Source organism: Haematobia irritans, chromosome 5 (genome assembly GCF_050003625.1).
Source record: "Haematobia irritans isolate KBUSLIRL chromosome 5, ASM5000362v1, whole genome shotgun sequence".
NCBI classification, from domain to species: domain Eukaryota; kingdom Metazoa; phylum Arthropoda; class Insecta; order Diptera; family Muscidae; genus Haematobia; species Haematobia irritans.
In genome coordinates, this window is record NC_134401.1 from 10,474,303 (window position 1) to 10,491,664 (window position 17,362).

Consider the following 17,362-nt stretch of genomic DNA (forward strand, 5'->3'; position numbering starts at 1 on the left):
TAAGTCTTCAATGCGAAGTGGCAATACAAAGTGTTATAGTGAAACATAGTTTTCTCGAAAATTTTCATTGGCCACGGTATGAGTTTTTTTTTAGCTTTTTTCATCGAAACTAGTGTGAAGATAACAGAATTGTCGAACATTAGGGTGTATTATCTAAAATTGTAAAATTTTTATTATCTAAGGATTTTTTTTTTTGGGAAAATGAACCCTAAACATGAGGACATGGGAAAAGAGAATTAACATCTTTCCCTTACAGGATACTCAGTGGGAATTTATTGCACACCAAAACAATACTTTATTGCTGAAATAAATGAACTGAATATAGAATCATTAACACTATGGTGGAAGTTCACCACCTTTGGTATTAGAATACTAAATAGTCTAAGTTAACCTAACCGAACCGGGCCTTTATCTTTATAGTACATTCAAGTGATAATTGTACAGATTAAGAGCAAATCGGTTACACAAAATGGATTTTTATATACATTTTTAAACATTTTAAATATTTCTTTTTTTTCACATGCCCCTTAAGTTTTTTTTAGTATTTGTATAAGCCAAATTTTTATACCCTGCGCCACACTGTGGACCACGGTATTATAAGTTAATGACTATGTTAGCACCACCCAGAAGAAGAAGCTTTTGAATAAAATTTAACACAAAATCTACCAAGTTCAAAAAATTTTCTTTCTATGGAAAATTTTTGAAAAATTTTATTTTTATAGATTTTTTTTTTTGCTAAATTTTAATTCTATAGAAAATTTTTGCAAAAATTAATTTCCATAGAAAATTTTGTTAACATTTTATTTCATTGTTGTTGTTTTTTTATTTCAGCTTAAAACCATGCATTGACTAAACTAGAAGTGTAGCTTAACCAACAGAGGAAAAGAATGTTTGTCAAATTTATTTGGGCAAAGCCCTATAGACTGCAAGATGGTTGGATGGACGCACGTTTCGGAATTACCACATTCCTCATCAGCATCCTCTACTTGCAGCAAAACTATCAACCAATTATCAGAATAAATTTAGGCAGTCCATTAAACCCAACACTGAACCACACTTAAACCTTCCGAAAAAAGGTTTTACATGATAGCCGGCTTATGCCGAAATAAATCTGTACAAACATATCTCTTTTCCTTTGCCACTGTCAAATCATCGATTTTTGCAAAAATTAATTAACATAGAACATTTTTTCAACATTTAATTCCCATAGAAAATTTTGTCAAAATTGTATTTCTATAGATTTTTTTTGCAAAATTGTATCGCTATAGAAAATTTTGTCAAAATTTTATTTCTATAAAAAATTTTGTTAGAATGTTTTTTCTAAAGAAAATTTTGTTAAAATTTTATTTCTATTAAACTGTTTCTTCAAAATTTTATTTTCAGTAGAAAATTTTGTCACAATTTTATTCCTATAGAAAATTTTGTCAAAATTTCATTGCTATAAAAAATGCTGTCAAAATTTCATTGCTGTAGAAAATTTTTACACAATATTATCAAAATTTTATTTCTATACAAAATTTTGTTAAAATTTTATTTGTATAGAAAATTTTTGCAAAAATTTATTTCTATAGAATATTTTATCAAAATTTTATGTCTAAAAAAATTTTGTCAAAATTTTATGTCTATAGCAAAATTTTGTCTAAAAAATTTATGTCTAAAAAAGTTTTGTCAACATTTTATGTCTCTAGCAAATTTTTTTGAAAATTTTATTTCAATAGAATATTTTGTCAAGATTTTATTTCTTTAAAAATGTTGTCAAATTATTATTTCCATAGAATTTTTTTTTTTCAAAATTATATTTCTATGGGAAATTTTAGAAATATTTTATTTCTATAGAAAATTTTGTTAAAATTTTATTTCTATAGAAAATTTTGTCAAAATTTTATTTCTTTAAAAATGTGGTCAAAATTTTATGTTTAAAAACATTTTATCAAAATTTTATGTCTATAGCAAATTTTTTCAAAATTTTATTCCTATAGAAAGTTTTGTCAAAATTTTATTTCTTTAAAAATGTTGTCAAAATTTTATTTCCATAGAAAATTTTTTCAAAATTATATTTCTATAGGAAATTTTAGCATTATTTTATTTCTATAGAAATTTTTTTCAAAATTTTATTTCTATCAAAAATTTTGTTAAAATGTTATATCTATAAAAAATTTTGTCAAAATTATATTTCTATAGAACATTTTTGCAAAATTGTATCTCTATACAAAATTTTGTCAATATTTTATTTCTATAGAACATTTTTGCAAAATTGTATCTCTATACAAAATTTTGTCAATATTTTATTTCTATCGAAAATTTTTTCAAGATTTTATTTCTATAGAATATTTTGTCAAAATTTTCTTTCTTTAAAAATGTTGTCAAAATTTTATTTCCATACAAAATTTTTTCAAAATTATATTTCTATAGAAAATTTTAGCAATGTTTTATTTCTATAGAAAATTTTGTTAAAATGTTATTTCTATAGAAAAATTTTGTCAAAATTTTATTTATATAGACAATTTTGTCAAAACGTAATTTCTATAGAACATGTTGCAAAATTGTATTTCTATAGAATATTTTGTCAAAATTTTATTTCTTTAAAAATGTGGTCAAAACTTTATATCTAAAAAAATTTTGTCAATATTTTATGTCTATAGCAATTTTTTTGAAAATTTTATTTCTATAGAATATTTTTTCAAGATTTTATTCCTTCAAAATGTTGTCAAAGTTTTATTTCCATAGAATTTTTTTTTTAAATTATATTTCTGTAGAATTTTTTTTTCAAAATTTTATTTCTATAGGAAATTTTAGCAAAATTTTATTTCTATAGGAAATTTTGTCAAAATTTTATTTATATAGAAAACTTTGTCAAAATGTAATTTCTATAGAACCTGTTGCAAAATTTTATTTCCATAGAAAATTTTGTCAATATTTTATTTCTTTGAAAAATTTTGTCAAAGTTTTATTTCTATAGAAAATGTTGTCAAAATTTCATTTCTCTAGAAAATTTTGTCAAAATTTTATTTCAATAGAAAATAATTTCTATAGAGAATTTTGTTCAAATTCCATTTCTATTGATTTTTGTAAAAAAAATTTGCAAAACTTTATTCCAATAGAAAATTTTGCAAGATGTTATTTTTATAGGAAATTTTTGCAAAATCTTGTAAAAATTTTATTTCGATAGAAAGTTTTGTCAACATTTTATTTTTGTAGAAAATTTTAGCAAAATTTTATTTCATTCGTTTTGTTATACCCTTCACCATAGGATGGGGGTATATTAACTTTGTCATTCTGTTTGTAACACATCGAAATATTACTCTAAGACCCCATAAAGTATATATATTCTGGGTCGTGGTGAAATTCTGAGTCGATCTGAGCATGTCCGTCCGTCTGTTGAAATCACGCTAACTTCCGAACGAAACAAGCTATCGACTTGAAACTTGGCACAAGTAGTTGTTATTGATGTAGGTCGGATGGTATTGCAAATGGGACATATTGGTCCACTTTTACGTATAGCCCCCATATAAACGGACCCCCAAATTTGGCTTGCGATCGCTCTAAGAGAAGCAAATTTCATCCGATCCGGCTGAAATTTGATACATAGTTTTAGTATTTGGTCTCCAACAACCATGCAAAAATTGGTCCATATCGGTTCATAATTACATATAGCCCCCATATAAATCGATCCCCCGATTTGGCTTAGGGAGCGCCTAAGAGAACCAAATTTCATCCGATCCGGATGAAATTTGGTTTATGGTGTTAGTATATTGTCTCTAACAACCATGCAAAAATTGGTCCACATCGGTCCATAATTATATATAGGCCCCATATAAACCGATCCCCCGATTTGGCTTGCGGAGCCTCTAAGAGAAGCAAATTTCATCCGATCCCTCTGAAATTTAGTACATGGTATTGGTATATGTTCTCTAACGACCATGCAAAAATTGGTCCACATCGGTCCATAATTATATATAGCCCCCATATAAACCGATCCCCCGATTTGACTTGCGGAGCCTCTAAGAAACGAAAATTTCATCCGATCCGGCTGAAATTTGGTACATGGTGTTAGTATATGTTCTCTAATGACCATGCAAAAATTGGTCCATATCGGTCCATAATTATATATAGCCCCCATATCCGTGTTAGAAAGTGGTCTCTAACAAACACGCAAGAATTGGTCCATATCGGTCCATAATTATATATAGCCCCCATATAAACCGTTTCCCAGATTCCCTCTTGGAGGACCAAAATATTCATTATATATTCATGCCAAAATTGGTCCATATCGGTCTATAGTTATATATAGCCGGAAAACATTGTTAAATGTTATTTTTATAGAAAATTTTGTCAAAATTTTATTTCTATAGAAAATTTTTTCAAAATTTTATTTTTATAGAATATTTTATCAAAACTTTATTTCTATAGAAAATTTTGACAAAAATTTATCTCTATACAAAATTTAGTCAATATTTTATTTCTATAGAACATTTTGTCAAAATTTTATTTCTATAGAAAATTTTGTCAAAATTTTAGTTCTATAGAAAATTTTGTCAAAATTTTAGTTCTATAGAAAATGTTGTCAACATTTTAGGTCTATAGAAAATTTTGCCCAAATTTTATTTCTTTAGAAAATTTTCTAAGAATTTAGTTCTATAAAAAATTTGACAAAATTTTATTTCTATTGAAAATTTTTTCAAAATTTTATCTCTATGAAAAATTTTGTCAAAATTTTATTTCTTTAAATAATTTGCTCGATTTACACTCATATGACCACAGAAGCCAAAGATTTACTCCGATTTACGTGAAATAAGGAGTAGAATTAATTGTCTGAATAGGCACGCCAAATTTAGTAAAAATCGGTTGCTAAATAACAAATTCTCAGAAAATTTTTGAAAATGCCCAAATTGACCTCTACCTCTAATTCATACGTAAATTTTAAATCTTCTTTTGCGAAATTGCATAATAATTACCTTAGATTGAAAATATTTTTTTGGAATTTTTTGTCAATAAGAATTTTCTCCGCCCAAGAAGATTAGCCGGTTTAAATTTTAAGTGTAGAGATTTTTAGGGCACCCAGCATTTGGCCCAGCCCGACTTTAAACTTTTCTTATTTGTTTTCTATTACATCGCTACCAAAAAATGTTCATGATTTCTTTGTCAAATCGTTATTTTTCTCACGCCAGTCTATGGTATTTTTGCCAATTTTGCTTTTGCCTACCTTATTCTTATCCAGCAATGTGTCGACGGCGACAACGAGACTTACTAAAACTCTAATAGAAACTTTAAATGCCAATAGGGATTTAAAAAGAATTAAATTCTAGCGCCAAAATATAAAAAAAAAAAACAGAAAACAGAAAACAAAACGCTTCTGCGTTAGGGAATGGGAAAATAACTTTGGAACAAAATGGCTCGAAATCAACATCAATAACTTGTCATGCAAATTGAAAACAAAATACCCAGCCTAAGGGAAAGTGATTATGAATAGTTTGCAGTTTTCTTTAAACCGCTTAAATAGTTAGTTGTGCTCATAAAAAGCCTAAAAATATATCGGGCTCCCAATTTAACCTATGAAAAGAGCAAGTTTATGTTGTGAATTAGAGAAGAGTGGAGAGAACTATTTTTTAAGAGTCATGTTGGGGTAATGGGTCTTGTAGAAAAATTGCCGTGAGTTCCTTTTCAGTTTGGACAGAAAACCATTTAAAAACCAACATCTGTATATAAAATTTTCAAATCCCAAATTTGATAGCCCACTTATTTTCAAATCATTTGGACTTAGGGCACATTGCAACGAAAGTAACGATATAAGGAGACCATATGTTTTTGATCTTTTTTTTCCTGCAAAGAGTAAGGAATTAAGCCAAGTCAACTTTGAAAGCTACAGACAGGTGTAAAATGATACTGCTTAATTGAAAATCCCTTCCAAAAAAAAAAAAAATAAAAGACAAGAATGTTGTTTGACCAGAATCAACAAAATTTAAGAATGCTTTGTCTTAATGGCTTCCTTATTTCTTGGGCAAATAACACGGGAGAAATCCTAGGGAAACAAGAATTGAAACCAAAAATCTTCCACATACTCTCAACATCTTTTCATTCTCTCCAAGTTCCTTTAGAATTGTTGACTTCAACTATAAGAAAATAAAAAAGTGTAAAAGAGTTTCCTAAGGCTAGTATAGCAATTTGGCATGAGAGATGTGAAATACCTGGCATGTGAAGTAACTAAATTTTAGTTTTAACTTTTCAACAACTAACTTAATTCAAAGTTTGAATTTTACATCAAATAGAGGTAAGAAAAAGGTAGCGATGACTTTGAGTAGAGACAAAAAACTAAAGTTATATAAAACAATTTTGAAAAAAAAAATCTCGAATAACTAACAAACTATGCATGAAGAGAAAGTTGATAGCTTTTCATAAGATTTTTTTTTCATAGGATAGGTAGCAAAATACTACAAAAAAAAAAAAAAATAAATTGGCTGAAAAAGTCGACGACATGTTTTTTTACAATTTAAACAAGTAAGGAAAGCCTTAAGACGGGCGGGGCCGACTATATTATACCCTGCATCACTTTCAATCTTAATCCTCCCATCCTTCAATCTTAATTCTTTTCCTTATCCCAAAATTTCACGAAAATTTTGTAAAAATTGTATTTGTATAGAAAATTTTGTTAACATTTTATTTCATAAAAAATTTTGTCAAAATTTTATTTGTATAGAAAATTCTGTCAAAATGTTATTCGTATAGAAAATTTTGTCAAAATTTTATTTTTATACAAATATTTTATCAAAATTTTAGTTTATAGAATATTTTGTCAAAATTTTATTTCTATAGAAAATTTTGTAAAAATTATATTTCTGTAAAAAAAAATTGTCAGAAAATTTTGTCAAAATTTTATTTCTATAGAACATTTTGTCAAAATTTCATTTGAATAGAAAATTTTGTCAAAAATTTATTTCTATAGAAAATTTTGTCAAAATTTTATTTCTTAGAAAAATTTTTCAAAATTTATTTCTATTGAAAATTTTGTCAAAATTTTATTTCTTAGAAAATTTTTTCAAAATTTTATTTTTTAGAAAATTTTTTCAAAATTTTATTTCTATTGAAAATTTTGTCAAAATTTCATTTGAATAGAAAATTTTGTCAAAATTTTATTTGAATAGAAAATTTTCTCAACATTTTATTTCTATAGAAATTTTTGTCAAAATTTTATTTCTATAGAAAATTTTGTCAAAATTTTATTTCTATTGAAACTTTTGTCAAAATTTTATTTCTTAGAAAATTTTGTCAAAAATTTATTTCTATAGAAAATTTTGTCAAAATTTTATTTCTTAGAAATTTTTTTCAAAATTTTATTTCTATAGAAAATTATGCCAAAATTTTATTTCTATAGAAAATTTTGTCAAAATTTTTGTTTGAATAGAAATTTTTTCAAAATTTTATTTCTATAGAAAATTTTGCCTAAATTTCATTTCTATAGAAAATTTTGTCAAAATTTTATTTCTGTAGAAAATTTTCCCTAAATTTCATTTCTATAGAAAATTTTGTCAAAATTTTATTTCTTAGAAAATTTTTTCAAAATTTGATTTCTATTGAAAATTTTGTCAAAATTTTATTTCTTAGAAAATTTTGCCTATATTTCAATTCTATAGAAAATTTTGTCAAAATTTTATTTCTTAGAAAATTTTTTCAAAATTTGATTTCTATTGAAAATTTTGTCAAAATTTTGTTTCTTAGAAAATTTTGTCAAAAATTTGTTTCTTAGAAAATTTTGTCAAAAATTTGTTTCTATAGAAAATTTTGTCAAAATTTTATTTCTTAGATTTTTTTTTTTTAATTTTATTTCTATTGAAAATTTTGTCAAAATTTTATTTCTATAGAAAATTTTGTCAAAATTTTATTTCTTAGAAATTTTTTCCAAAATTTTATTTCTATTGAAAATTTTGTCAAAATTGTATTGCAATTGAAAAATTTGTCAAAATTTTATTTCTTGGAAATTTTTTTTCAAAATTTTATTTCTATAGAAAATTTTGTCAAAATTTTATTTGAATAGAAAATTTTGTCTAAAATTTATTTCTATAGAAAATTTTGTCAAAATTTTATTTCTTAGGAAATTTTGTCAAAATTTTATTTCTATTGAAACTTTTGTCAAAATTTAATTTCTTAGATAATTTTGTCAAAATTTTATTTCTTAGAAAATTTTGTCAAAAATTTATTTCTATAGAAAATTTTGTCAAAATTTTATTTCGTAGAAATTTTTTTCAAAATTTTATTTCTATGGAAAATTTTGTCAAAATTGTATTTCAATTAAAAAAATTGTCAAAATTGTGTTTCTTAGAAAATTTTTTCAAAATTGTATTTCTATTGAAAATTTTGTCAAAATTTTATTTCTTAGAAAATTTTTTCAAAATTTTATTTTTATTGAAAATTTTCTCAACATTTTATTTCTAGAGAAAAATTTGTCAAAACGTTATTTTTATAAAACTGTTTGATAAAAATTTCAGATGTATAGAAAATTTTGTCGAAAATGTATTTTTATAGAAAATTTGGTCAAAATTTTATTTCCATAAAAAATTTTGTCAAAGGTTTATTTGAGTATAAAATTTTGTCCAAATTTTATTTCTATAGAAAAATTTGTCAAAATTTTATTTCTTAGGAAATTTTGTCAAAATTTTATTTCTATAGAAAATTTTGTCAAAATTTTATTGCCATAGATTTTTTTTTCTGGGAAGAGATGTAAATGAGAAGAAAAGGAACCAAAGATACACTGTAAGATATCGCCCAAATACTGACATATATTTTCATTCTGAATCGATTTGGGAAAAGAAAGTAAAATTTGTACAAAATCTCTAGTCTTAAAGTTTAAACCGACTAGTGCCCTGGGCTGATGTTAGTAAAAAATTTGGAGTAAAACCATGGCCTCTGTGATCATATGAGTGTACATCGGGTGAACCGAATTTGGCACACTTTACAACACTATCAATTATACCAATTTTATACCAAAATCAGGGTAAAACTCTGGCTTCTGGGGCCATATAAATGCATATTTTAGTTTTATAGAAAATTTTTTCAAAATTGTAGTTCTATAGAGAATTTTTTTCAAAATTTTATTTCTATAGATATTTTTGTCAAAATTTTATTCCTATAGAAAATTTTGTCAAAATTTTATTCCTACAGAAAAGTTTATCAAAATTGTATATCTATAAAAAATTTTGTCAAAATTTTATTTCTATATGAAATTTTATTTCTGTAGATATTTTTGTCAAAATTTTATTCCTATAGAAAATTTTGTCAAAATTTTATTCCTTCAGAAAAGTTTGTCAAAATTGTATATCTATAAAAAATTTTGTCAAAATTTTATTTCTATAGGAAATTTTATTTCTATAGAAAGTTTTGTCAAAATGTTATCTCCATAGAAAATTTGGTCAAAATTTTATTTCTATAGAAAATATTGTCAAAATTTTATCTCTATAGAAAATTTGGTCAAAATTTTATTTCTATAGAAAATGTCAAAATTTTATCTCTATTTTTTCAAAATTTTATTTCTATAGAATTTTTTTTTAATTTTATTTCTATAGAAAATTTTTTCAAAATGTTATTTCTATAGAAAATACTGTCAAAATTTTATTTCTGTGGAAAGTTTTGTCAAAATTTTATTTCTTTTGAAAATGTTTCCAAAATTTGATTTCTATAGAGAATTGAATTACCTCTACTTCGAGAAGAGCATTATTGCCAAAGACACCATGTGCCTATCTCGTCTCCTTCTGGGTGAACATATGCACTAAACGAGGTACAAAAGATGACTTCTCTCATGATAATGAGTGTTTTATTTTAGAAAAATTTCTCGATCTAGCCCTATCCGACTGTCCTTCTTTTGATGTTATTAAATTGAGTTGCATTTGTTCTCTACTCTAAAAAAATCGCCCTGAAATTTTATGGAATAACACACATTACGTACTCTAATCACAATATTTGGATTTATTATCAGAAGTAAAAAAATTTTGCTACAAAACTATTTCTCTCAAGTTTTGTAATTTTAAAGAAATTTCTTTTTTCCTTACTTGCAATTTTTTCCATACTTCATGTCCCATATCCCATATCTTAAGCAACAATTGAATTTAATAGATTTAATTTTTTTTCTTCTGGCATTTCAGCTCTAGTGCTTTGCCAATGACCCAAGAGCACCTTCTGCCTCTATGGTTGCTTAGTGACCAGCACACAATATCGTTTATCTTTGCACTGCTATGTCTTCGCACAATGCTTGCCATACAGAGAGAGAGAGAGAGTAGAAAGAGGAGGGGAGCTAGGGCAAGAGCAAGAGCTTTTAAATAACGGAAGCGGAAATCGCACACAAAGTATACGACAGCCAAGAGTATTAAAACCAACATAAAATCTAACGTTAAATTGACAGTAATACAATGGAATGGCCGCACGCACACACACATACATACGCATGTCCAAAGAAGTTTTCCTAACATTAGAAGTCTGGTGGAGCCACTAAAAATTCATTAAGGTAAAAGTAAATAGTAATACAAATAATTCCTTCACTTTCAGTGAGTATATGTGAGTCGCCTTCCTTCCTGAATATTTCAGTTAGGGCTGTGTCTGGGGAGGTTCTATGGCATTTTCTATGGCATAGTGATGTCCAGTAATGAGACACGTTTTTGAAGGTATGTCAAGCAAAAAAAAAAAAACCTAACTGTTTATTTAATGACATCATTTGGTAAATTGAGATAAATGTCAGGACGCGTCTTACTTTCAGAGGCATCATAAATTTCTCAATTTGAGGACAAGAGCACACACATACCTATACACAAAGCTATTCAAAAAATTAAGTTTTGCATAAAATTAATGCATTTGTTTATTCATTTAATGAAAAGAAAATACTAATGAAGAATACTCTATCCCTATGGAAAACTGACTAGGTAAGGGCTCCACTGGGAGAAATTTAAAAACAAACAGTAGGGCTTTTGGTATGCAAAAAAACTAAATTAAAATTATGTGATATAAATTCAAATAAATTTTCCTATAACTTACAATGTGGAGTGTGGGATAAAAAATATCCTTTGGCATCCCTTCAATTAATTTAATCCATAGAAAGTGCTTTATATAGAAGAGCCTATAAATAATTATCAACCGATATAGAGCAATATCCGCATAGTAATTAGACGGCCAAATATCAATCGAGTCAGATAAAATTTACTCCTCCAACAGGAGCAATTTTTTTATATCATTCCTATAGCAAATTTTCTCAAAATTTTATTTCTATAGAACATTTTCTCGAATTTTTTTATAGAAAATTTTTGTAAAATGTTATTTCTATAGAAAATTTTGACAAAATTTTGTCAAAATTTTATTTCAATTTTCTATAGAAATAAAATTTTGACAAAATTTTCTATAGAAATAAAATTTTGTCAAAATTTTATTTCTATAGAAAATTTTGGCAAAAATTTATTTCTATAGAAATTTTGTCAAAATTCTTTTAGAAAATTTTATCAGAATTTTGTTTCTCTAAATTATTTTGTCAGAATTTTATTTCTAAAGAAAACTTTGTCAACATTTTATTTCTAACGAAAATTTGTCAAAATTTTATTTTTATAGAAAATTTTGTCAAAATTTTATTTCTATAGAAAATTTTGTCGAAATTTTATTTCTATCGAAAATTTTGTCAAAATTTTATTTCTTAGAAACTTTTCTAAAAATTTTATTTTTATAGAAAATTTTGTCAACATTTTATTTCAATAAAAAATTTTGTGAAAATTTTATTTATATAGAAAATTTTGTAAAAATTTTATTTCTATAGAAAAATTTTTCAAAAGCTTACTTCAATAGAAATTTTTGTCAAAATTTTATTTATATAGAAAATTTTGTCAAAATTTTATTTCTATAGAAAACTTTATCAAAATTTTATTTTTATAGAAAATTTTGTAAAAATTTTATTTCTATAAAAAATTTTGTGAGAATTTTTTTTTCTGTAAAATATATTGGCAGAATTTTCTTTCTGTAAAATATTTTTCAAAATTTTATTTCATAGAAAATTTTCTGAAAATTTTATTTCTATAGAAAATATTGTTAATTTTTCTAATTCTGAAGAAAATATTGTTACAATTTTTTTTCTTTAGAAAAAAATGTCAAAATTTTACTTCTACAGAAAATTTTTTCAACGTTTTGTTTCTGTAGAAAATTTTGTCAGAATTTTATTTCTGTAAAATATTTTGTCAGAATTTTATTTCTGTAAAATATTTTGCCAAATTTTATTTCTTAGAAACTTTTCTGAAATGTTTATTTCTATAGAAAATTTTGTCAACGTTTTGTTTCTATAGAACATTTTGTCAAAGTGTTATTTATATAGAAAATTTTGTCAAAATTTTATTTCTATAGAAAATTTTATCAAAATTTTACTTCTATAGAAAATTTTGTCAAAATTAAATTTTGAAAAATTTTCTATAGAAACAAAATATGAAAAAATTATCAATAGAGATAAAATTTTGACATCATTTTCTATAGAAATAAAATTTTGACCAAATTTTCTATAGAGATAAAACTTAGACAAAATTTTTTATAGAATCAAAATTTTGACAAAATTTTCTATTAAAATAAAATTTTGACAAAATTTTGTATAGAAATAAAATTTTGACAAAATTTTGAATAGAAATAAAATTTTAACAAAACTTTTTATAGAAATAAAATTTCCTATAAAAATAAAATTTGGACAAAATTTTCTAATGAAATAAAATTTTTACAAAATTTCTATAGAAATAAAGTTTTGAAAAAAATGCCAATAGAGATAAATTTGTGACAACATTTTCTATAGAAATAAAATTTTTTATAGAATTGAAATTTTGACAAAATTTTTTATTAAAATAAAATTTTGACAAAATTTTGTATAGAAACAAAATTTTGACAAAATTTTGTATAGAAATAAAATTTTGACAAAATTTTGAATAGAAATAAAATTTTAACAAAACTTTCTATAGAAATAAAATTTCCTATAAAAATAAAATTTGGACAAAATTTTCTAATGAAATAAAATTTTGAAAAAATTGTCAATAGAGATAAAATTTTGACAACATTTTCTATAAAGTAAAATTTTGACCAAATTTTCTAGAGATAAAATTTTACAAAATTTTTTATAGAATTGAAATTTTGACAAAATTGTGTATAGAAATAAAATTTTAACAAAAGTTTCTATAGAAATAAAATTTCCTATAAAAATAAAATTGGGACACAATTTTCTAATGAAATAAAATTTTTACAAAATTTTCTATAGAAAAAAAATTTTGAAAAAAATGTCAATAGAGATAAAATTTTGACAACATTTTCTATAAAAATAAAATGTTGACCAAATTTTCTATAGAGATAAAAATTTTGACAAAATTTTTTATAGAATTAAAATTTTGACAAAATTTTCTATTAAAATAAAATTTTGTATAGAAATAAAATTTTGACAAAAATTTGTAAGGAAATAAAATTTTAACAAAACTTTCTATAGAAATAAAATTTCCTATAAAAATAAAATTTGGACAAAATTTTCTAATGAAATAAAATTTTTACAAAATTTTCTATAGAAATAAAATTTTAACCAAATTTTGAATAGAAATAGAATTTTTTCAAAATTTTCTATAGAAATACAATTTTTACAAAATTTTCTATACAAATAAAATGTTGACAAAATTTTCTATAGAAATAAAATTTAGGCAAAATTTTCTATAGAAATTAAATTTTGACAAAATTTTCTAATGAAATAAAATTTTGACAAAACTTTTTGTAGAAATAAAATTTTGACAAAATAACGTTTTTTTTATCCGATATTGATTCGCACGTAGACGATAATTTTAAGATTTCTCTAGAACTAAAACAAAAATGGTTCTTATGAATGCAGAATCTGATGTAGTGTCCATATATGGAAATTCTAAATATAACTTTTCTTGGGAATAAAATGGAAAATTTAATTGTATTTTTTTATTTTCCACAATCGATCGATTCTTTGCAATTTCTATGCCATTCACCTGGAATGTAGAATCTTTATAGTTAAAAACTATACGCATTGCTTATAGTTTTCATTGGTCACGTTTTTAATTTTTATTGATCCAATGTTCTTATTATTCAAAGCATTTACACTACAATAGCTTTGTCAAATCGTTTTTATCTCGCCCCCATAAAGGACCATTAAAAACAAAAACTTTTAATGTTTTTTCAAAAAAAAAAAAAAGGTCGTCCTTAATCCCTAATGGCCTTTAATATATTTCATAGCATTTGACATGTGTTTCAACTTTGACATATGAACTTGAATGAATGAGTGATGTGTTTTTGTTTAAATATCATGCAAGCGAAAAACTGCTCAATCAAACCAATGGGGGACTATATGTTTGATGCCAAAGGAAATTAATATTAGTCATACGACGCCATGTACCACAGCATTAAGATAACTCATGCGTATAGGGTGCCGTCAAATGACAAGGCATTAGTAAAGAGATCAAAATGCTTGTTTAAAATGTGAAGGCCTAAAAACTATGATCTGGGAAATTTTTATGATAGACAAAAAGGGTTTTTTGTTTATTTGCCAAAACATAATTTTTATTTGGCAAATTTTCTGTAAAATTTTAGAGTATTTATTTCTCTGAGTATTGAAAAAATCTTTGTTTTTTATAAATTCAAAAGAAAATATTTTTCTCGTATAAAACTACATGCAAGATTTGCATACCCATAACTTTTCTTATTTACTTTACAGACTTTTTTATTGCTTTCTGGCATATTCAATGTCTCAATTTATGAAAGTCCTTTATTTATTTTATCTTTCAAGGATAAGATATAAAGTCTACTTTTCCATTTTTATGTACATTCTTCACATTTCACATTTCATATCTCTCGTTTATTTGTGTGTATATGTTGCATTTACTATAATCATATTTATTTTTCTTTTTCTATGTTACTTTTGCTTGACTGTGATTAAAAACTAAAGTTCTTGTTTAAAAGCCTTTTCAGTTGAGTGTTGTTTTTATGACATGATGATACTCTCAGACATCAACAAAATGAAAGAAATCTTAAAAGAACTTAGTTAAACAAGTCAAAAAAACCTAAAGCATAAATATCAAAGCCAAAGACACACATATTATTCTAGGTGAGATAACTCTTCCAGTGCCAGGTAGGGATTGTTTTATAGGGACAAATATTCCTAACATTGAAAAATACGGCATTCAGAGAGTGTATAATTTAAAAATTTAAAATTGTAGTTTTCTTTATTCTTTTATAAAACGTCTACTTCTGCCTTGCATAAAAATGACCATGGATACGTATAAGTTATATTAATGGACTATTTATATTTATAACACTAATACGCCACAGAGAACATAAACATTGATAGTTGGTCTACTAACAAGAACATACTTTCCTTTAGCTTTAAATGTTACCATAACCTAAAATCTTTTAAATTATTCATCATTTACCATCAAGGTTGTTGTTCTGCAGAAAAACACACATAGTTGAAACAAAACCCTTTTAGCTAAAAACCTTCATGACTATGTCACAGATGCAAAAGACCTATCCATCTCATAGGGTAAACATCAATTACTCGCAAATCCTCTGAGTGATACTGAGTGCTAGAGGGATAGACAACAAAAATCAATGTCATATAAACTGCCTTACTCTGTGCAGGTAAACAAGCATGTCAAAAAGTCTCCAAAAAGAAAAAATAATGTTGAAATAATATTAACCCTGAATAGTTTTATGTAAATATTTGTGATAAAACAAAAATAAAAATAAACCTTTAGAAGGAAGGCCAAACTGAATTGTACGTTTTGCAATGATACAACTATAAATAGAATAAATGGAAATATCGTAAAAATCTTCATACTTTTCTCCTTGGATATCGCCTAGTTGACCCCTTAATGATGGTTATCACCAACTCATCAGTTTCCTAAATGCTAAGGGGAAAATTTTATTTCTTTAGAAAATGTCTGCAAATTTTTTTTCTGTTGAAAATTTTGTCAAAATTTTATTTCTATAGAAATTGTTTTCAAAATTTTATTTTTATAGAAATTTTTTTCAAAATTTTATTGCTATAAAAATTGTGTCAAAGTTCTCTTTCTATAGAAAATTTTTGCAAAATTGTATACCAATAGAAAAATTTTTGCAAAACTTTATTTCTATAGAAAATTTTTGCAAAATGTTATTTCTATAGAAAATTTTGTCAAAATTTTATTTCTAAAGAGACTTTTATCAAAATGTTAGTTCTATAGTAAGTTTTTATTAAAATTTTTTGTCTATAGAAAATTTTGTCAAACTTTTATTTCTACACGCAAAAAAATAATTCTTTCCTCCCAAACGAAATTTTAGACAAACAAAGTTCGTTTCTCATTTGCTTTTCGTTGAAACGAAGTGTATTTGGAAGAAAAGTATATTCTTTTTGTGATAAACGTTTATTCTTTTCCAGGATGTAATAACAATTTCATAAAGACTAACTCAAAAAAAATTTTTTCTGGCTAATTGCATTTTCCCTCACATCTTTCTCACTTCCACGAAGTTTTTTATTTCTTAGCACCTTTTTCTGTAATACAAGCAATGTAGAAGAAATTATACGATTTTATAAATTTTAAATTTTTTTTACCTTTCGCCTGGACGGAGAATCGAACCGCGGACCATGCAATTTGTAAGCCAACACACTATCCACTGAGCTATGTAGCCGTTATAGTCATCAATAGACAATTACCCATATAAGTTATATTTATATAGCATAGCTTGCGGCGCCCACGAGCCGATTAAACAAAGTTTATTTAACAGAAAAATACATTTAGTTGGGCACCGTGGTGCAGTGGTTGCTACGTCCGACTTGCATGCCAAGGGTCGTGGGTTCGATCCCTGCTTCGACCAAAGTTTTTTTTTTTTTATTTATTTATTTTTTTTATTCCAGAGATGGTCGAAAGATTCCGAAAAAATGTTCAACATTACATTCTACTATATTAAATTTTACTATGAACTTTAAAATGTGTCTTATTGAAGACCTAAGTCAGAAAAGAACAGTGTTTGAGATAAACGAAATGGACTGTGTTTTTGGTTCAAAAATAACTTTTTTTATTGAAAAATAAAAATTTTGTACCAAATGAATTTTTTGGTGATAAAAGTGTATACTTTTCGAAGCAATTCAAAAAACTCTAACAAAAGAAAAACGTTTTCGGTACACGTTTTCCAAACGTTTTTTTTTCTTTGCGTGTATAGAAAATTTTTGGAAAATTTTGTCAAACTTTTATTTCTATAGAAAATTTTTGGAAAATTTTATTGCTACAGAAGATTTTTGCAAAATTTTATTTCTGTAGAAAATGTTGTCAAAATTTTATTTCTAGAAAATTTTTTCAAATTTTTATTTCTATGGAGATTTTTAACAAAATTT

At 24.6% G+C, this 17,362-nt stretch overlaps 1 protein-coding gene across 1 annotated transcript in view; it reads right to left on the bottom strand.

Moving 5' to 3' along the window:
- Nucleotides 1-17,362, bottom strand: part of LOC142239505 (uncharacterized) — a 95,249-nt gene that overhangs the window by 60,404 nt on the left and 17,483 nt on the right. The window contains exons 4-7 of the mRNA XM_075311296.1: nucleotides 15,504-15,622; nucleotides 15,423-15,438; nucleotides 6,060-6,110; nucleotides 5,204-5,302 (exon numbers count right to left, since the gene is read on the bottom strand). Of these exons, the coding sequence (XP_075167411.1) occupies nucleotides 5,204-5,302; nucleotides 6,060-6,110; nucleotides 15,423-15,438; nucleotides 15,504-15,622 (285 nt within the window). The remainder of the gene's footprint in view (nucleotides 1-5,203; nucleotides 5,303-6,059; nucleotides 6,111-15,422; nucleotides 15,439-15,503; nucleotides 15,623-17,362) is intronic.